Raw genomic sequence first — 22,415 nt, 5'->3', positions numbered from 1 at the left:
ATGGAGGGATCGTTCGGCTTTTATAATTTTAGTGATAAAACAAGTGGCGGTGACAGTGAGGCACGTGATGGATTATGAGCCACTATGGCCCTCTATATGGGAAACCGACTAAAAACTTCGATGTGGGCCAATTAGGCTCTTCTTTTATTGGGCTAAAAGCCCTTCTCAAGGTAACATGATAGGTGACTTGTGCCTTTAAAAGGCCCGATCTCTTAAGTTTTTATAATTCAATTTAAATCTATAAATTGAAGTTTGAACTGATGTCACCTATAATCAAGTCTCAAATTTACTAAATACTTTTAATAAATTCATAAAAATGCTTGCTTGTAATGAGATTTGAAGTCTTAACGGAATACACTATAATATACATTTTCTTATTTTACCATTTCATCCAACATAATATTTAATTTTTATTCCAATATATTACAATTTTATTTTAACTCAGAACATGAAATTATGATAATTTAATTTAAATTTATTTATTTAATAAATCACACTATTTTATATTTATTAATAATTTTAAAATATATGAAGTATCTGAACTTGGTAATTTGTACTTACTTGGCACTTAAACTTTTTTATTCGATTTAATCGACACCTAAACTTAAAAACCGTAAGTCAATTTTATACATTTTATAAGTATCTGATTAACTCTATTAAATACTCTAACGTGGTACTGAGCACCAATAGTATGGTAACATTTGGCAACCTCATATTGACACATGATAAAATAATAAAAGTAAAATTTATTTAAAATTTATAAATGATAAAACTTTTTCTTTTTTGTTAAGTGAAACATAATAGTTAAAATATAAAATAATTTAATGATTATAATAATTCATTTAATAAATTTTATTTATATTGTTTAATTAAATTTGTTTAACCAAATATTTTAATAAAATTAAAATTCTCAATTATAAATGTGATAAATGTTTTAAATAATAAAAATATTTTAATGACAAATCATGCCATATCATATCATATATATATATATATATATATAATATAACAAGGTATGTACCTTATATTTGTGCCAAGTGGCACCCTCTCAATTTTCTACATTTAATTTCCTATTTTTAAAACATAAAACATATTTTTTCTAAAAATAATATAAATAAATTTTATTACAAAATAGTTTTAAAAACAAATTTTGGTGATTAATTTTAAAATTATTACCATTTTTAAATAATATTTATTACAAAATAGTCTTAAAATTTTGAATCTAATAAGTTATAACTCATTTATAAAATTTAAATTATTTATGCACACAGTAAATTTTAATATAAAAATATTTAAATTTTAAAAATATAAAATGTAAAAAACCATAAAAAATATTTACTACAATATTAAAATATAACTAAATTTATTAAATTTGTAAACAAATAGTTAAAAATATTATTACAAAATTTTAAAAATGAATAATATTTTTAACTTAAATATTTATGTCTCTTATTTCTTAACTTAAATATTTATTATTTATATTTTTTAAAATTTAGTTAGATATTTAATTAAATAAAATATAATTTAAATAATTTATTTTACCTATAAAATTATCTCCTTTACATTTTTTAGATAAAACTATTTTAACATTAATATATTTTATTTTTAATAATCACAAATATATTAAAATTATAATTTAAAATTTAAAGTATAATTGTCTTTAAATGTTAATCACCTATCACTTTTTTCCTTATAGCTTTCATTGAAAGAAAAATAAAAACTTGCTATAGGTTTTAAATAGGTTTTAAATGTTAAACCTAGAGGATTTAAGAATTAAAATAGAAAGCAGAGGTTATTGCTAGATTCGACAGATTTTCTTAATACAAGAGAGATAAATTATGATCATCATGCAAGTTTTGTTTGGACATAGACACTCTTTAAAGTCTTAGTAAATTATCGACAAATTATGGCAATGTTTATTGTGATTAGAATTAAAAATAATTTAAATTTTTAAGTATTAATATGAACAAGCATACATGGTTATTGTACAAAATTAAAAAGAATAAAAATATATATTCTACATTTTTCTTGTAACACCCTTAACCCATATCCATTGCCGGAATAGAGCTACGGAGCATTACTGGAGTTTACAGCTCAAATACAGTTAGCTCATATCATTTACTAATGATATCCGAAATCAAATATATTCAATCATGTTGTCCCTTAAATGGCCCTCGAGATGCAAAATATGCGTTAGAAACAAGTCAGGACTAAATCGGGAACTTAGAGAATTTTTCGCGAAATTTCAAAATTTTTTCTAGGTGCAGGGGACACACGCCCGTGTGGCCAGACCGTGTGGCTCACACGTCCAAGTGACACACCCGTGTCCCAGGTTGTGTCCAGTTAAAGGGGTATTGTGACTTGGTCACACGGCTGAGCCACACGCCCGTGTGCTAGGCCGTCTGAGCATATTGACTTGCATAATTAAGGTGTAGGGCTCACACGGCCAAGTCACACGCCCGTGTGATACACATGGCTGAGACACACACTCGTGTCTCTGTCCGTGTGAGCAATTCGAAGCATTTTGTTTCTCAATTTGTAAGATGTAAGGGACACACGAACAAATCACACGCCCGTGTGCATGGCTGTGTGTCACACACAACTGAGACACACGCCCGTGTCTCCACCCGTGTGGACGAAATTAAGCCATTTCCAATGCCACATTTCTCACCCAACTTGCCATCAACCTAACCAACCAATTTTGCACAATTACAAGTTACAATAAAACCTTCAATTCAAGCCAATTTCAAGCTCAATTCATGTCATAACATCCTATATTTCCAAGCATTCAATCTTACCTATTTGGCCATATAAACATAATAGTATTGTAACAGCCCGATTTTTAGTGATGTCGGAAACAGTGGTTCGAGACCACCAAATCCGGCAAATAAGCTCGTAAGTTTTTATTATTTAATATTTATGAGCCAAATTTGGTTTTTAAAAGATTTTTGAATTAGTAATTTGTATTATATAAGGCTTTATTACATCAAGTGATTTAGAAAATAGGTATTGAGATATCGGTCCTATAAACCGATCCATAAATATTTTTATAAATATTTATGGAGTGTCATTAAGGTAGTACTAAAGTTTTGTTAGAAAATTTTAACGTTTTGGTAGTTAATTAATTAAAAATGACTAAATTGAAAAAAAAATGTAAAACTTGCTAATTAAAGAAATAGTGATTAAATAGCCTAAATAGTGAATAAAGGAGGACTAAAAGGGCAATTGGACCCACATGGGATGGCTGAGGTGGCATAAGCATAGAAAAATCAAGAAATTTATGTGAAATAAGGTCAAAATTGAAAATTTTGCCAAATTTAAGTGAAATAAAAAGGAAATTGAAATTCTAAACATTTTCATCATCATTTTTTAGTTCTAAAACAACCATTGAAGAGGGTTTAAGCTGGTTTTTCAATATTTTCTTCATGTAAGTTTAATTCTTGCTCTTTCCTTGAAATTTTATGTTTTGGGACTTTTACAATTAGGTCCAACTAACCATTTCATTAGTTTTTGATTTTGTTGAAAGTCTTGGAAGATTCTGTTGATAAATTTATATGATTTTAGTTATTATATGATGAAATTGATATGTTGATGGATATTTAAAGGTATTTTATTAAAAGATTTTGGATGAAATCATGATTTAGGGATTAAATTGAAAAGTTGTTGAATTCATGGAAAAGTTTTGAAATTTCATGGGCTGATATTGATATATATAAAAATATCTAGGCTTGGGATAATGATTAAATTGCATGAATTTTATTTTCCGAGCCTAGGGATGGTATCATCATTAATTAAAAGTATAGGGGTAAAACGGTAATTTTGCCTAAGATGTGACTTGGATTGAATTGAATGTAACTTGTATTAAATTGATGTTAAATTTACTCGTATAGATCTGGATAGATCAAAAAACGGAGTTAGATCGTGGAAAAGAAAAAGTATCATATTAGTAATTTACAAGTCACGAACAATTGTCGAGTTAAGTTCGTGTAACTTAATTGTGTATATTTATATGCTTCTATTAAGTGTTGAATATGTAAATTGTGTAAATATCATATATGTGTATGTAATTGATCTTGTAACTGAAAAAACCCTAATAAATAAATATGTCTCATTTGGATAATGAGATTTGATGGATACAGGGTTTTGTTTCTCGAAATGGTAGTGTTCTTACATATGTTGCAGACGTACCGTAACTCGAAATAGCGTCCCGTTACAAGCCCTCTCAAGCTTCCCATTATAGTGTTCTTGCGAGCTTCCCGTTAAATGCTCTTCGAAGCATCCCGATCGGTTGTGACCGTACATATGTTGTGGGCACACCGCAGCTCTTATGAGCGTCTCGTTATATGGATCTTCATGAGCTTCCCGATTAAAGGCTCTTTGTAAGCTTTCCGGTAGTGCTCGCTTGAACTTCCCGTTATATGGCTATCCGGTGCTTCCTGTTAGTTGCTCTTCGGAACTACTCGTTAATTGCTCTTTGGAGCTACTTGTTATAGGCTCCGGATAAGCTTCCCGTTATATTGTCCGGATGAGCTTCCCGTTACAAGGCTCAATGAGCTTCCCGTTATAGTGCTTGAGAGAGAGCTTTCTGTTTAAGTGCTCATAAAAACACTCTCGGATGTGAATTGACAGATTTATAGTATTGTACGCTTCAGGTGTACTACCCAAGTATCCATCTAGATTTCAAATGATTCAACGGGTGAAATGCTGACATGAGAACATGTGAAATCAAAATGAAACTATTATTTGTATATCTATTAAATACTTGGAAACTCGATACCTGATGAGCTCATCCTTGTTTTTGTTATTCACATGAAATACATGATTAACATGTTTGTTGAGGTTATATGTGTTAGGCTAATTGTCAAATTGCTTTGGATGAATTATGCTTGTTTATTATATAAGTAAATGAATGGTAAGTTAATTTCCCGTTATACGAACTTACTAAGCATTAAGTGCTTACTCTGTCTTATTTCCTCTGTTTTATAGTACTCGGAGGCTCGTAAAGTTTGGAAGTTGGTCGGAGCTACATCACACTATCCCCTGGACTTTTCGGTATATATATAAATAGTAAACTAATTTTGGTAATAATGACATGTATAGGTTAAATGTTACCATTGATAGCAATTTAATGTTGGTTGAAATTAGCCATTGGAATGGCTATTAAATGATATGTTTTGATATGCAAATAGTCTTAATATGCTTGATGAGTATGTTTAAAGGGTTGGATGAGGAAAAACATATAAATATATTGGATATTAGTCTATGATAGTGTATTTGGTACAACATGTTTATAAGTACCAGGCTATCTTGGTAAGTTGGACATTTGATCATAGGTATTAATATGTCATGCATAAGACTTGAATTTGGCTAGGTTTAAATGTCTTGAATTGGCTCTTAAATGTGTTTAAATGTTTATATAGGTGGAAGGTGAAATTGGGTGAAGAATAAGGCTTGGAAATGACATTATTTTGTCCACACGGACAGAGACACGGGCGTGTGTCTCAGCCATGCCTAGCACATGGGCGTGCATTCTGGTTGTGTGTCCCCTGCATCTTAAAATTTTAAAACAAAATGCTCAAAATTGATTACACGGCTTGGCACACGGATGTGTGGCTTGGCCACGTGACCCCTGCATTTAAATGTATTGCAAGTTAGAGAGTTACACGGGATAAGGACACGGCCATGTGCCCTACTTCAAATACCACACGGCCTAGAACACGGGTGTGTCACTTGGCCGTGTGAGCCATACGGCCTGACCACGAGCGTGTGTCCCCTGCACCTTGAAAAATTTTGAAATTTTGCAAAAAATTCTTTGAGTTTCCGATTTAGTCCCGACTTGTTTCTAATGTATGTTTTGGGCCTCGAGGGCTCATATAAGAGATAATATGATAAATTTATGACTAATTTCTGCTATGAATGTGAAGTAATATGAAATATTTGAGTTTGGTCAGTAAACTCTGGTAATGCTTCTAAACCCTGTTTCGGCGACGAATACGGGTTAGGGGTGTTACAAGTATATTTTACCAATTGATGCAACCTTTAACATACTTATGCGACTTCCAGCATTCAACCATTTCAACACATGTATCAAGCATAATAAGGCCTTATATAATTACAACAAAATATGTCTAACACTAGTCATTCCAATGACTAGTTACAACCAAAACATTATCATGTCATCATTGGCTAAATAATCTATACATGTCATTATAATTCAATTTAGTTTTGTAATTGTACCAAAATCAGAAGAGGAAATAGTGTGATGATGCTCCGACGAACTTCCAACCTTTACGAGCTTCCGAGTACTATAAAACAAATGAAATAAACAAAGTAAGCATATAATGCTTAGTAAGTTCGTATAACTGGAAATTTAACTTACCATTCATTTTCATTAAAATAAACATATAAATGGCATTCAAACAATTTGGCTAAAAACCTAAAACACACAACTTCCTAATCATGTTAGTCAAGTAATTCACATAAATACCAAGAACATGAATGAGCTCATCGTATAATAATTGTCACATACATATGCTTTCCAATTCATATTTCCATATAACATGTACATTTCCATAACAAACCATTTCAAGTTCAGTTTGGCCTATGTTAGAACTTTGCCCGTTGAATTTATTTAAAATATCGATGGATACACATGTAGTACACTTGAAGTGTACAAAACTGTAATTTGTCAATTCATATTCGGGGGTACTCATTAGAGCACATAATCGGAAAGTATTCTCTCGAGCCACATAATAGGAAGCTTATGTGAGCTATGTAACAGGAAGCTTATTTGGGCTATAACAGGAAACTTGTAAGAGTTTAAAACAGAAAGCTCATGTGAGCTTAACAGGTAACTTCGAAGAGCTAATGTCAAGAAGCTCCGGATAGCCATATATCAGTATAACACCCCAAACCCGGTCTAAACGTTATGACCGAATCTGGCGATGTCACATTGTAACACCCCTTACCTGTATTCGACGTCGGAATAGGGTACGAGGCATTACTAGACGACATACATTTGCATACGTATTAAACCGAGTTACAAAATTTCATCCGAATTAAAACTTTCAAATTTTTAACATGCTTTTATAATTCTTTACAACATATCCTCGAAATATTATATTCATAACAAATAGGGCCTACGAGACCCGATATTTACTCATGTAATTCAAAGATTCATTTTCATTTCATTCAATTCACAATTTCTCATGTTCACAATTCAAATCAATTTCTCAATCCAATATATATATTTCAATCATCTAAGAATATAATTCAAGTTACACTAACTTACCAAGCTAAATTGCGAAATACCAAAATTTAGGGACATTTTGGTAATTTTCTATTTTCCTCAATTTCCACCCAATCTTGATATAAATTAATATTTCATTCAATTTATTAATTTAAATAATAAAACAATTCATTTCATGCAATTTGGTCACTTTTTGATATTTTTACAAAATTACCCTTAAAATTTTACTTTTATTCAATTTAGTCCCTGAACCTAAAACATGTAAATTAGCTATTTTAAAATAAAATTATATTAGATGAATATTCACATATATTTTCCTCCTCCTCCACTCCATTCCATTTCCTTGATATATACATAATACCACTATTAACTTGTTTACTCATAACAATTTGTTCACTTGAGTCATAGTCACTAAATTAATTATATCTTAAGCTACAGAACTCCGAATTGAGATTGGAAAATTTTATATAAAACTAGACTCACATATATTCTTACCATAAAATTTTCAGAATTTTTGGTTTAGCCAATAAGTACACTTTATTCTTTAAAGTTTCCCCTATTTCACTATTTGACAGTTCCGACCCCTCTTCACTAAAAATTAATTATCTCTTTGTACAGAATTTGGATGATGTTCCCGTTTGTTTATTTTGAAAATATACTCATTAAGGATTTTAAAATATAAATTATAACCCATAATTATTTTTTATAATTTTTAGTGATTTTTCCAATTCGGAATAGGGGAACCCAAATTCATTCTGACCTTGTCTCACAAATTTTATTATATCTCATGATTGACAATTCCATTACTTACATCGTTTCTTCTATGAGAAACTACACTAAATAATATTTATTTTCATATTTTATTCATACTCTAATTCTATTTCCACAATTTATGGTGATTTTTCAAGGTTAACCTCTGCTGCTTTGTCTAAAAGCTGTTTTAGTGCAAAATGTTGATTACTAGGTGTATAACTCCTTATTCCCTTTCTCTATAATATTTCCCATCACTTTCACTTATTTCTCTTCACTAATATATCAAGAACATAAGACCTTATATAAGAAAACTCTACTATAACATTATTTCCATACTTTTCAATAATATCAAACTTAAAAATATATTGAAATCTTGATGTTCTTACCTTGTGCTATTGATTTCAATCTTTAACTTGATTTTCTCTCTCCTCCAACTTCTATTTCTTGAATCTAACTTGATATTCTAGCTCCCCATTGTCTCCTTGTTATTCTTCTCTCTTGAAAGTTATGGAAATTCTTTTGATTTCTAGGTCAAAATGGTAAATTTTTGGTGGAAGGACCAAATTGTAAAGAAAGCAAAACTTTCTTTCTTCTCCTCCCTTCTCACGTTAGTTGCATGGAAATATGGTGGAATCGATGATTCTTCATCTTCCTTTTCTTATATATACTAAATAAAATACTAATAAAATAATAAAATATTATTTAAAAATAAAAATAAAATATTAATAAACTAATATTTAATTAATTAATTAATATAAAATATCTCCAACATCATCATTATCTTCTAGATTTATCTTTCTTCTAATTGACCATTTTTCCCTTTATAATATTTAAAATTCCATCATTGAGTCATCACATTTGGTAAAATTATGATTTAGTCCCTCAAAATTCTTCACCTTTTTAATTTGGTCCTAATTCATCCATTTTCCTTAGTTTCTAGATTATTCCACCCTTAAAATATTTACACATTGGTCCTTCAACTTTTTCATATTTACACTTTAACCCCTCAAATTTTGAGTATTTACTCTTGGGCAACAAAACTTTTCTCACTTTTGCGATTTAATCCTTTCTTGAATTAATATGTCATAATATAATTCCCAATGTTGCCATAACTCAAAATTTCCCTTTTTGTCACTTTATTTTCTTATTTTACTATCAAGGATACCTACTTTCTTACTGTAGTAATTTTCGGGGTATTATAATCAGGAAGTTCCAACGAGTCATATCGGGAAGCTCATGAAGAGCCATATATCGGGACGCTCATAAAGAGCTGCGGTATGTTCGCAATACATGCAGGATCAATACCGATCATATATCAATACACTCACAAAGAGCTGCGGTATGTCCGCAACATATGCAGGATCAATACCAATCGGGATGCTTGCAGTAACCATTTAACGGGAAGCTCGAGAGGGCTTATAACAGGAGGCTCCTTCGAGCTGTGGTGTGTCCGCAACATATGTAGGACCACAACCAATACGGGAAATCCTGTATCCATTAAATTTCATTATTCAAACGGGATTTAACATTTATCAAGCTTTGATGAAAATGTAGTAAATTTCATACATATAGCAATTACACAATTCATATGTACAACATTCAACTCAATCATATAAATATACACACAAATTGGTTACACGAACTTATCTCGTTATACGAAAATCTACTAATCTGACACTTTTTCTTTCTTCGATCTAACTCCTTATTTGATCTTTCCGGATCTACATAAATGAATTTAACATCAATTTAATAGATTTCATATTCAATTCAATCCAATTTACATCTTAGGCAAAAGTACCATTTTGCCCCCATACTTTTGATAAATTCCAATTTCGTCCCTAGAATCAGAAAATGAAATTCATACAATTTAATCCTTATTCCAAGCCCAACCGAATTTTTCATATAACATTTACAGCCCATGTATTTCACAAAATTCAACAATTTTCCATGAATTTTACATCTTTTTAATTTAGTCCCTAAATCACAATTTCATGAAAATTTCCTTTACAAAAGTTGTTTATCTATTAACAACCTTTCATTTTCTACCATGAATTTCAAAATTTCAGCATACTCATCCATGGAAAAAATTAATACTTTGATAACTTTACAAATTAATCCCCAAAATAGCTAAATTAGGTTATTACGATCTCGAAAATATAAAATTACTAAAAGCGAGACAATATTACTTAGCCAATTAAGCTTGCTTGAATTTCTTTCTCTTGGCTAGGGTTTCCATAGAAAATTTGGGGAAGATGATGATAAAATGATATTTTATTTTATTTTATTATTTATCATCCTATCATCTTTTCTTTTAAATTTCATCCTTTTCTTTATTTAATTTTCCATTGGTGACTAAGCATGCTTATCTACTAACTACATTTAATTGTCTAATGGCCATATAAGGACCTCAAGTTTTGAATTCCATAGCTATTTGATTCTTCTAGCTACTAGAATTCAACTTTTGCATTTCATGCAATTTGGTCCTTAATAACAATTTATCATGAAATTGGTAAAATTTTCTTAACGAAATTTTCTTACGTTATTCCTATCATAATGCAGACCATGCAATAATATTTAAATAATTTTTCTTTTTGACTCGAATTTGTGGTCCCGAAACCACTATTTCGATTTCACTGAAAATGGGCTGTTACATTTCTTTTTAATGAAGATAGCTGTATTAGCTGTGTATAATTGTGTTAAATACGGTAAAATTTATGTTTTTAATAGATTTTGAGATTGATTTTAATTTTTGAATTTATTTCGCAATTTTTATATAAAAATATATTTTAACTAATAAATAAAATTTGATTTTATTATAATTTATGCAAAATGAATTTTGTATTCTAATATGATTCATGGATTTTTTTATTGTAATTGTGATTTATTATATCGATTTCATGGATTTTATATTAACATTTATGCTAGTAATATATTTAGAATATTCAAATAATTTTATTCTAATTATAATTCATGGAATTTATATTAATATTTACAGGATTGAGTTTTAAATTTTTTAAAACATTTAGTATAAATAGGTTTCATAAATAAAATTTAATAGATTTCATAAACACATTTTCATCCATGTTTAATTTAGGAAATTGTATAATAATAATTTAAGACAATATTTTTATCAAATAAAATATTGAATTACAAAATATATAATAAATCATAAAATGATTTAAATTTATTTATAATATTAATCATAAAATAAATTTATGCAAATTTATAAAATAAATTTAATATATTTTAATTGATACATACAACCAAACTTATACATCATCATATAAGAAACTAGTTAAATAAAATAATAATATGAACAATAAAAGATACATTAATTGGTTCACATGTCACGAATGTTGCACGTGATTTTTCCTTTTATTTTCAAAATTTATTAAATAATGTGTTTTAGTAAAATTAAAATTCTCAATTATAATTGTGATCGATCTCTTAAATGATAAAAATATTTAAAATGAAAAATTCAGTAAAATGTAAATGTGATAAATCTTAAATGACAAATTCAATAAAATACAATATGAGCAATATAATCAAATAATTAATACCAAAATTGAGATGATAAAATATAAATATAGATAAAACTCACAAAATGATAAAACTTAAATATTAAAATCAAAATACGAAATATTTTATTTGGAGGAAATCAAATATTCACCTTTCCTCTATATTTTTATAGATGAATTTTGAACACTTTACACAGTTTTACATAGCATTTTACGTTTTTATGTTAGTATTTTCATCTATAAATAACCCAAAACTTTCAACATTTTAGAGGTTTTTTATTCAGAAAACACCTTGATAATAAAATGTTAAAACAAAACTCGATATCTATATGAGGGTTGAGGTTTAGAGTTAGGCTTGTAAATAGTCTTCTCCTGTAGTTAGAAATTTATACTAAATTTTGCACCTTAAAACATGAATTCTTGAAAATGATTTTGGAAGATAATTTAAAATAATAAAGCATTTAAAAAGGTTAAAATCTAAAACAAACGTTTTTTACTTGTTAAATCAATTTCAAAAATATATTATAAAAGTAGATCTTATTGTTTTATCCTACTCAAATTTTATTTTTCGGTACAATCAATAACCGAAGAGTAGGTGTATTGTACTTCAAACTCAAATTTGTTGAACACGCGCTCATCTTAGTTACAGTAAATATAGTGCAAACACTCGTAGAAACGCGAGTAAACGTCAGGCTCCCAACCAGAGAGTTGAGTGAAAATTCCAAATTTACAAATAAAACAAAATGAAAAACATCCCGTTTAACGGTCAATTCTCAAAAAACGAATTTGCAGCGAACCAAAAATATATATCAGAAACGAACTCTCCGCTTCTGCTTCCGCTTCTTTCTCACTTCTGCATCGCTCGTCGAGGTTCATATAAAAAGAAAATTAAGGAATAAAGAAGAGAAAATCCTAAGGGTAAAACTGGAGAGCTGGATTACGTATGGAAATCTATGAGGAGAATGCTCTCAGTACTCGTAGCTATAACTTACGGGTTTTGAATTTGCGGGAGAGGGGGAGTTCAGGTTCGCTCAAATTTAACAGAGTCAGAAGCGGTGGCGGCGACGACGAGGACGATGCTCTCGTTGAACGGCAGTTGTTGTATAGGAAGCTTCCTGATCAGCATCTTCTCAACCTCTCTGTTCTAAAGCTCGACGGTTCTCTTTTTGGTAAAACTCCACCGGTTCTCTCTTTTTGTGGTGCTTTTGCTTTTTGTTTTTATTAGCAATTATTATATTTTCTTAATTACTGAAACAAAAGTGAAAAGAAAAGTTGAGGTGAGATGAAAAGATATAATGAATCCCTGTTGTTGGTGAAATTTCTTTCTAGCCTTTTGCATCTTAAAACCGAAAGAAAATACAACTTTTCTCTATTTTTAAAGTAAAAAGGATTAATCAATCCTGTGATTTTGTTCTATAATCTCGTTGTAAAATAATATATACATTTTTTTTGGAGAATTGATTTACTGAATTTAAGTTTTAACGAACCAAAAGAATCACTAGATTAGGATTAGTTCAAGAAAAATAAAAAATATCTGAAATAGATAATTACAGTTCTTTTGTTTATTATTCTTGAAAGAGTTTTTTCGATTATGCAGATGTTAACATAGGAAGGAATGCTACAGTTGCAGAGCTGAAGGTAGCAATAGAGGAGCTTTTTACAGAAATGGCAGGGGAAACTCAAGGCTGTATTTCATGGTATTTACTTGTTTAAACTGGTTGATGGACTTTTACATTATAAGTGATTGCTATGCTTTTGATTTTATTTAATATAATTTTGGGATCAAACTAGGGCACATGTTTGGGGGCACTTTTGCTTGGCTTATGAAGGTCAGAAGCTGGTTAACAACAAGGCTTGCATTAAAAATTTTGGGATCAAAGATGGTGATCAGGTTTTGTTTTCCGTACTTGATAGTTTTTGTGAAACTTCTCAATTATATTATTTTACCATTATATTTTTATAAATTAATGTAAATTTTGAAAAAATATGCATGAATAATCTTCTAGATATGGGCATTTATCTTTCTCCTTTTTTTTTCTTTCGTTGCCATTTTATTTTCATGCATTAACATAAAAATTTTACTATTTTTTTTCTCTCTCTCTCTCTCTCTCGTTTTCTTTAAATTTCTTTTCCTTTCAAAATTCTTTTTCTTGTCTATAAGCCCTTACATTTTTTGTTCATTGAATTTGATTTTGACTTCATCAGACCATAATATGTAGTTTGTTTGTTTTCTTTCTTTCCCTCAATTTCTTTTTTACCACCTGATGTTGGTAATCTGGTGCAAACAGCTTGAATTTATCAAGCACATGTCGATGAACCAATCACCAATAAAAAGACGTGTAAAACACCACGGTGTTCCCTGCAAATGGTACGCAATCTAATGAACTTTTCTCTATCCTTTAATCCTCAATAGTAATGAGCAATGCAATTTATACTTTGGGTGACCCATGTTCATTTAATCAAACGTTTCATGGTGGTGCTTACTAACAAGTAAAAACCAATTGCTCTGCCTTTAGCTTTTCACCAAGATCGAGTCACGATCAAGAGAGACAAGAGAATCCTGTGAATCATCATAAAGAGGAGGATGAAGATCAAGATTATTACCACGATGAAGAGCATGCAATGTCCCTGCCGGAGTTCAAGTTTGCTCACTTCTTGAGACGTTGGCTCTCGCACACCAGATCGCAGAGTGCTTCTCGAAGGAGGTTGGAAGGCCGGAACCATTATTCGAGGTTTAATCTGCACCTTTGAGGAGCCTCTGATCATCCACCACTTGTAAAAACAAAAAGGCAAAGGCATTTGCACTGCATTGTGCCATTGGTCTGAAATATTGTTTGTTGACGTTCTATATCAGTGAACCCGGATTTTAGTGTAGAGTCAATTGCTCACTTACCAGGACTAGTTTAAATGCAATTGTTTACATACCATGATATGGGCAGCCAATTTCCGATGCTAATCTCTCGTGTGTGTGTGTGTGCTTTTTCATTGCTGGGCTCGCAGTTGAACTTGTTAGTCAAAATCATTAACATGGATCAATGATTAAGAACTCTCAAATAGATTTTACAATTAAAGAAGAAGAAGAAATGGGCAAGGTATGCTATATCTCAAGAGATTTCTGAGAATTCCTATAACGTGTAATGCATAAATTGTAAAGCTTGAAATGCAAAACTTGAAGTGAAGGAAGTTCAAGAGCCAACACCTTCTTACAATTAAGTGAAGGAAGCTCGTTAAGGTGGAGATTTTGAATCGTTAATATCAAAGTCGGAGTTTTACTAATTGGAATTGCGATACTTGAATATTCAATTTCTTCATTCTACAATGAAGTCAAATTATATATGTTTTTAAAATTTTTTTCTTTTGGCCAACACACATCTACTGATATTAAACAAGGAAAATAATTTGGTTATAAATTTTATATCTAGATTTTTAATTTGTATTAAAGATTAAATCCACTCTTCAAATTTTAGATAGGGTTTTTCTATATAATGTATAATTTTAATCTCTTTTAAATCTTTAAATTAAACAAAAATATACTTAATTTTTTGAATCTGGTCGTTAAAATAAATATTAAATCCGAAACTTAAAAAAGAACAAAGAACACGTAACCTAACATCTATATTATTAATAGAACATTTGATTGAGTTAGTGTCACCTTCAATCGGGTAACTAACTCGAATAGAAAGTTAAGAGAATATCATTCCATAATTAAAATAAGTCATATTATTTGACAGTATTTTAGTCTCTTCCTTAAAAACTAATAAAAATATGCATATAATTGAATTTGAACCTATATCAATTTCATTAGTAAAACCTTTAATTTACCAATAAACTAAAACTTTATTTTAATATGCTTATACATTTTAATTGTGTTATGCACATTTTATTACCTCCATTAATAATATATCTATACTATTAATAAAACTCCTAACGAGTCTATACTATTAATAAAACCTTTGACTAAATTAATGTCACCTCAACAAACTCACCAATTCGATTAGGAAGTTACGAGAATATCTTTTGTAATTAAAATATTACATCAAAGTTCTTTTAATCTTTTACTTAAAAACCAATAAAAATATATTCATATAGTGAAATTTAAATCCATGCCATTTGCATTAGTAAAATCTTTAATTTACCACTCAACTAAAGTTTTATTTTGATATATTATACATTTTAGTTTTAGTATGCACGCTTTATTACCTCCATCAGTCATGTATATATATATTAATAATGCATTTGATTGAGTTGGTGTCACAAATTAACACGACATTGACTCAAGATTGATGATAACACCATAATAAATAATTTAATATAATATTTTCATTTTAATAATATACACATTTCATATATTATTATTGAAATCATACGTTTCACTTTTACTAAAATTTCAAATGTTATTTCATATAAATATTCAGAAATTGCCTGATTTATATAACTATTTAAATAACATTAAGTTATTTTTTTAATTCTTTTTTTATATTTTACTAATCTACTAATAGTTAAATTGCTTGATTTCTCAGATTGGATGGATAAAGCCTACTTCTAGTCTTCCTTGGACCAAATATCTAACAACAAAACTGATAAAAAAAGTTTACTTCTTTTTCTTTCAAGGATTTTTCAGTTTTCGTTCGTTCACCATTGAAGAAACCGTAAAGAGAGAAGAAGGAAATGCAGGGAACAGTGTTTAAAGCTCTGCTGTAAGCTTCTTTTTACGTTTAACATTATTCTTCTTTGTCTCGTTTCTTTTAACTGTATATCCCATTAGCCCGTGCAAAGCTCGGGAGGTAATAAATCAACCAAGCACCTCTCTCAAGAAGTTGAAAAAGAACCCAAAAGTTTATTTTTCTGTTATTCACTTGGAAGGAAAATCAATATGAAAGAAATCTCTTGTTTTATTGTCAAAAAAAAGAGAAAAAAAGAAAAATGGAAATGAAATGAACCGTTGAATCTGTTTTATTAAATCCTTATGGTTTTAGTATATTATTTCTTGATTGAAATATGTTTGATGCATTGAACATGGGTTAATTAGTTTGGAAAAGAAGCAAAGTGTTAAATACAACTATTTTGGGTGGCGTCTACCAACATTTTCTCTTGTCATTTTAACATCCAAATTCAAGATATCCAAAAGGAAAGTTGGTTGTTGTTCTTTTCCTTTTTTCCCAGGAGATCCTGTGAAGAGAATGATGAGGAAGGGCAAAAGGAAATTGGAAAGAAACACAAGAAAAAAGAATCTGGAAGAGTGATTGATGAGATAATTGATAAATTCCATTGCATGAACATTGTCAAGCGTGAAGCAAATCAGAGAGGTAAATGAGGATGAAATTTCTCACTTTCTGTTTGTTTGTTTGTTCCTAAATCTTAAGAAAATATAACTTTTATGTCAAGTAACCAAGGGTTAGCTTAGTTCAATACCAAGTCCGTTCACCTCCATGGCCGGTAAGTCGCCTTGGTGGCTGCTTTCCAGTGCTAATCTCGAATGCACGTCCCTACGGGGTATGGCATATCTTATCTTGGCCTTTGGGGACTTAGCAACCTATCAGCCTCAGATTTCCTTGTACCATAAAGAAGGTTGTCCGTCTTGTAGAAAACCAGGATAGCTTATGTTGATATTATTTGTTAGACTCTGATTTCAATATACCATATTATTTCTGATGCGAAAGACCAAATTGTTGTTTTCATTGATGCATTCTTTATTTTGCAATTTGGTAGATTGTAGCAATGAGCAGCATGAACTCCTTACACCCCAGAAGAGAAGTAAAGCCAGGTTCAGAAATCATGACGTTCCAGGTTATCATTAGTAAGCTACAAAAGCTATAGCAAGTAAAATAGGCAACGTGCTTTACATGGAATGGGTTAGGGCAATGCATTTTAAAGCTTTTTGATACACTTGGTATGCAAAAGCTCTCAAAGTGAAATGGTTATTCCATGAAGGGCTCCACAGGGAAAAGCATGGTCTTTGGAGGCAAGAGCAGAAGAGCAGAGCAGCCAAGATAGAGAAACAGCTCAAAGCACGAAGGGAACTCGAGGCACTGATTGAGGAACAGTTGAACAGGTTCCATGCACATTACAACCAGGCTATGGTCCCAAGTCATCTGGAGGATGTGTCAAAGCTCCTTAGGCCGCAATGGGCGGCTCCACAAGAGTTGGCCTCACTTTTCTGGCTTGGTGACTGGAGACCTTCTGCTATTCTGGAACTCTTGCATGGCCTGGCTCCTTTGTCTTTCTTATCAGACTCGACTGCAAGTGCTATGCAGCCAGCCATATCTCAGTTTATCCACGAGATGCGCATCGAGGAGGCAGTAATTGATGAGGAAATGGCAGAGATTCAAGCTACCTGTGTTCTCTACCTTCCCTTTGCTCCAGTGAACAGCAGCAAATCAGGGGGTTCTGCCTCCCATGGTATTCAATCCGAGTTCCTGAAGATTGCTCGGGTCATCACCAAGGCTCAAAAGCTCAGGTTCATTCCTTCATACTTAATTACAAATATAAAAGATCTAACCTATCCACCACACCACATAAATTTTTTATTTTTATAGTTAAATATACCATTATAGAGAAATAACCACAAGGTTTTTTCATATAGTTTCAGAAATTATGTATAATTGACTGCTATTTGGAAACTTGTACAACAGGTTCAAGGCATTAGAGCTGGTGGTCAAGAAGCTATTGAACCAAACTGAAGCAGCAGAATTCCTGGTGGCCTTCTCAGGAATTCAAGATGCGATCCACCAGTTTGCTGAGGAAAAGAGGTTGCGGAAAGGACCGGTCACCGTGTCTGTTAAGTCTCATGATGTAACCGAGACATCAAAGCAGCCAAAGATCCACATAGATGACAGAATCAGTCATTTATTAAAGACTAGTGATAGCTCAGAATATGGCCAAGGAATTCAATATGCCCTCAGCGAGTTTGAAGAGCTGCAAGGGTTGCAAAAGGGGTCTGTTACTCAGTCTGCCAGGTTTCAAGATGTAGTTGAGACTTCAAATCAACCAAAGATCCCCTTAGAAGACAGAACCAGTTCATGGGACAATTTATCAAAGACTAGTGATAGTTTGGAACATGGCCAAGGAATTCAATATGCCCTCTGTGAGTTCGAAGAGCAGGAAGCGTTGCGAAAGGGGCCTGTTACTCAGTCTGTCAGGTCTCAGGATGTAGTTGAGACTTCAAATCAGCCAAAGATCCCCTTAGAAGACAGAATGGGTTTATGGGACAGTTTGTGCCATTTGTTAGAACAAGATAGCAGTGGAGAAAGAATTATAGATGATATCAACGAACCGGCTGGTCTGCCTATCGAGTCTTGGGATGTAGTTGAAACTTCAAAGCAGCCAATGATCCACTCAGAAGACAGGATCGGTTTGTGGGAGATGTTCAGCAAGATGGTAGGAGATATGAAAAGTGGCCAAGGAATTCCACGACAACTTTAATGCATGTAAAACTTTGGCTGAATAAGAAGTTGAATTTGTCCTCGGATTCAGGAATTAGTGATCAGACCATATAAAACTGTTTTTGTGTTTCCCACGCACTTGAAAAAAAATATTATATTAAAGCAAATATTCATTTTGCTTCAAGTATTTATGTCCAGCATGTATTCAGATTTGGTGTATACTTATGGTTCAAAATTCTTGAAAAAACTATAAAATTTAAATATGTTTATGTCAGAGTCGCACTTACATTCAACACATTGGAGTTGGAATTACATATTTCTTACCTGCGGAAAGTGTTGGGATGTATTGCTAACAAGTTTCAGAAAGGGTTTTAAGATTTTAAGCAATATATCTGAGATAAAACCAAGTTAGCAGTCTGTATTAATCCATCAGCATTGAAATTTTGAAGTAATTGAGGATATAACTAATGCTATCCTAATCAATCATCAATGAGGATGAAAAGAAAAAAAAAGTATGGAATGGTAAGGAATCAAATCAAACAAAGAAGCAGCCATGAAAGCAAGCCGACTTGAAAATGGAAATGAGAAAGTATCTGTAAAGTCAACGTGTTCCTTTATGAACCGTGTTAATAAGGTGATGTGAGAATCAGCAGTCAAGTAATGTAAGGTTAAATCATGGGCCAAACACATTGCATCCCTCAACTTTTGACATTTTTAAACATTGAAATCCCCCCCCCCCTTTATTTTTATCAATGTGAAACATCACAAATCAAAGATCTTGTTAACCAAAGGAGTCCCCAATCATAAAATCACAAAAAAGGTCCTAAAGAAAATCTTAAAGATACACCATGATTTCCATCCCTTTGCTTCTGGAAAACCATCTACATATATGAAAAATAGAAAGGTTTTTCTCTAAAGCAAACAAATCTTTTATTTCAACACTCTTTTAACATTTCAGGGACATAATCATAATGGACTAAAATCCACCAAGTCAAAAAGAAAATACTAATGTAATATGTATTTCTCTCCACGTTTCTATTTTTTCTTAAAATATTTACGTCCAACGTATATTTAAACAAACTGAAATATATATTAATATTAAATCAATAATAACTCGTTGAATATGAAATAACCAATTATTTAAGCAGGGAACATACAAAAGTGCTCTCCTCTTTAACAAGAGGCAATATAAACCACATGTTGATTTGTGGATATGAAGTTACTGAAAGTGGGATGTCGAACTAAATCATGCTCTACTCTGCCCATCTATTAACAGCCCCACCCACTCCATTACTTCTCTATTTTAAATCACTATATAAAACGTAAGATAATAAAAATTTATTAATATTCTTAGTACATTCATTTTAGCAAACAGAGCTGAGGCAAGACAAATTTTATTTGGTAAAATTTTAGAGCAAAAATGAAGCAGGAAAAGATAAACAAAACCACACTGATATATGCTCTTCTATTTCAACTTTAACACAAAAGAACAGAATCTATAACAACCAAACTAGAGAGATCCTCTCCCCTTTAAATATCAGATATGAATATATATACGTATAAGCATATTTACCTTTTTAAGAATTATTTTCGTATATTTAAAACATCATATTATATGCTTGTAGTTAAGTAATGCAAATTTTTTTGTTTTGTTTTGTAAAATGGTATGGCACCGTCCTCACCATTGTAAGTGGTTTGAATAAATGTACCAGCCGACCTGAACATCCCAATAATGGAATCGTTTGATAAAAAAGTATGAGAATCCAGGAACAGTTTTGGTTGATATTGCAACATGCAAGCAATATTGCATTGCATGTAATGTAAACAAGATCTACCCAGTGCTGTACTGCTTAGATTTGGTGTCGCTCTCCCCCATTTTGTCTTGTGAACACAATCTCCAATTGCAACTTTACTTATATTCAACAACATCAAATTTGCATGAGGATATCGTGAAAGACACTCTTAATTTTATCAACATTCTTAAAAGAATATCTGCCAAAAAAAAATTGTTTTTAAGGTTGAAAAACCAGGTATAAACTTTGAATTTTTTGACTGTCACTTAGGGTGATTGCATATATTATTTTAATTAAACTAAGGTTTAAAATATCAATTGAATCAAAATTAACTTCATGCTCTCTAGAACATTGAATTGAAATTAGTGGAGAAACAAAATGTCCTTCTTTTGAATACCATGACTTGACAATAATATTTATCTAGAAGAATACCATTTAACATTACATTTGCTGTGAAAATAGTTTTTTCCAACACCAACCTATTTATATATTTGTAAGACGGATTAATGAATCATATGGTGATCATTACATTCTTACCAACCGCATGCACCCCACAAAGTTCTCAACCAAAAAATATGAACAAAGTCTCTTCTATAAGTCTTTCGGACAAATTGATAAAAGCATCGACATTTCAACTAATACAACTCTTTTATTCTATCAATTTTTGGGGTTTTTTTTTTCTTTTAAAGGAACTTTGGGTAAACTACATTCATACTTTCTTTATATATATATATATATATATATATATATATATTTCACTTTAGTCTCAAACTTTTGAATAATTTTGTTAGAGTTCATAGCCTTTTGAAATAATTCTGTTTTGGCCCTTAATCGTTGTGTTGTAGGTTATGTGGAATATCATTTAGATGTATCTACATATATGACATGATGAAGTTTTTCAACTGTTAATGAAAAAATATATCAAAAATGAAATCACTTTAAAAGATTGAAAACTTCAAATGAAATAATTAAAATGTTAGAAACTAAAGTCATTAAATAAATCTAAATAAAACTCTTAAGTATAATAGAACTCTAATTAATCTAAGCAATAAGTAGTTTTAAACTAAAAATTTTGTTGACATAAAACTCTTAAATAATTTAAAATACTTAGTAGTTATAAAAATTGAAATAAAAAAATAATAATAGCTGATAAATACAATATTTGACTCATGTATAATAAAAATTAATCCTAAAACCCGAGCCCAATTTATTTAAACTCGAATTAAAAGCCCAAACTCAAAAACTAGTGATTCAAAGTGCGTTTCAAAACTAAGAGATAGATTTTCGAATACTATAAGACATCTTAATCCAGAAATGCCTGGATCCCATTCAAAAATTTGTCGCAAGTTGATTAATCTTTTCAGTTTGAAAATTGACAGCTTGGTTGGATTTACTTTAATACATTTCACACATTCTGTGCATATATTATTCCTCGTTTCCTCGAAAAGATTTATCCTCGTATATTGACTCTGATCTGACCTTGTTGTTGAGCCTTGAGGTAGTGTAAGTCCATTACATCTATGGACCTGAAATTAGGCCTTGAAACTCATATTAGAAGTAAAACCAAAATAAAAGAATAGAAATAATAGATTGAATCTAATACCGGATCTATTTTTCAACAAATAAAAGTAAATTAACCAATTTATTATAATTCTACGTAACAATGAATACAAAATAACAACTCGAGTCTTTTTATTTTTGTTCTTTTGAATAAAAGAAT

At 30.7% G+C, this 22,415-nt stretch overlaps 2 protein-coding genes across 2 annotated transcripts; both read left to right on the top strand.

Annotated features, from left to right (window-relative positions):
• Positions 1-12,284: 12,284 nt before the first annotated feature.
• Positions 12,285-14,476, top strand: LOC105771249 (uncharacterized). Its single transcript, XM_012592664.2, has 5 exons — positions 12,285-12,689; positions 13,118-13,217; positions 13,312-13,411; positions 13,809-13,888; positions 14,037-14,476. The coding sequence occupies exons 1-5, from the start codon at positions 12,464-12,466 to the stop codon at positions 14,269-14,271; spliced, it is 741 nt and encodes a 246-aa protein (XP_012448118.1). The 5' UTR covers positions 12,285-12,463; the 3' UTR covers positions 14,272-14,476.
• A 1,712-nt stretch (positions 14,477-16,188) lies between these two features.
• On the top strand, positions 16,189-19,031 carry LOC105767544 (uncharacterized). The gene is made up of 5 exons (XM_052631646.1): positions 16,189-16,217; positions 16,684-16,826; positions 17,230-17,307; positions 17,401-17,977; positions 18,153-19,031. The coding sequence occupies exons 1-5, from the start codon at positions 16,189-16,191 to the stop codon at positions 18,940-18,942; spliced, it is 1,617 nt and encodes a 538-aa protein (XP_052487606.1). The 3' UTR covers positions 18,943-19,031.
• Positions 19,032-22,415: the final 3,384 nt, after the last annotated feature.

The sequence above is a fragment of the Gossypium raimondii genome, chromosome 5 (assembly GCF_025698545.1).
Source record: "Gossypium raimondii isolate GPD5lz chromosome 5, ASM2569854v1, whole genome shotgun sequence".
NCBI lineage: Eukaryota > Viridiplantae > Streptophyta > Magnoliopsida > Malvales > Malvaceae > Gossypium > Gossypium raimondii.
Note: the sequence above shows the minus strand (reverse complement) of the source record. Positions and strands in the feature narration are given on the sequence as shown.

Bases quoted from the DNA above. Each gene is read 5' to 3' on its own strand.
- LOC105771249 (XM_012592664.2), top strand. From the start codon at position 12,464: ATGGAAATCTATGAGGAGAATGCTCTCAGTACTCGTAGCTATAACTTA. The intron at 13,218-13,311 runs GTATTTACTTGT...GGATCAAACTAG, and splicing joins ACTCAAGGCTGTATTTCATG to GGCACATGTTTGGGGGCACT. The intron at 13,412-13,808 runs GTTTTGTTTTCC...TGGTGCAAACAG, and splicing joins GGATCAAAGATGGTGATCAG to CTTGAATTTATCAAGCACAT.
- LOC105767544 (XM_052631646.1), top strand. From the start codon at position 16,189: ATGCAGGGAACAGTGTTTAAAGCTCTGCT. The intron at 16,218-16,683 runs GTAAGCTTCTTT...CTTTTTTCCCAG, and splicing joins ACAGTGTTTAAAGCTCTGCT to GAGATCCTGTGAAGAGAATG. The intron at 17,978-18,152 runs GTTCATTCCTTC...CTTGTACAACAG, and splicing joins ACCAAGGCTCAAAAGCTCAG to GTTCAAGGCATTAGAGCTGG.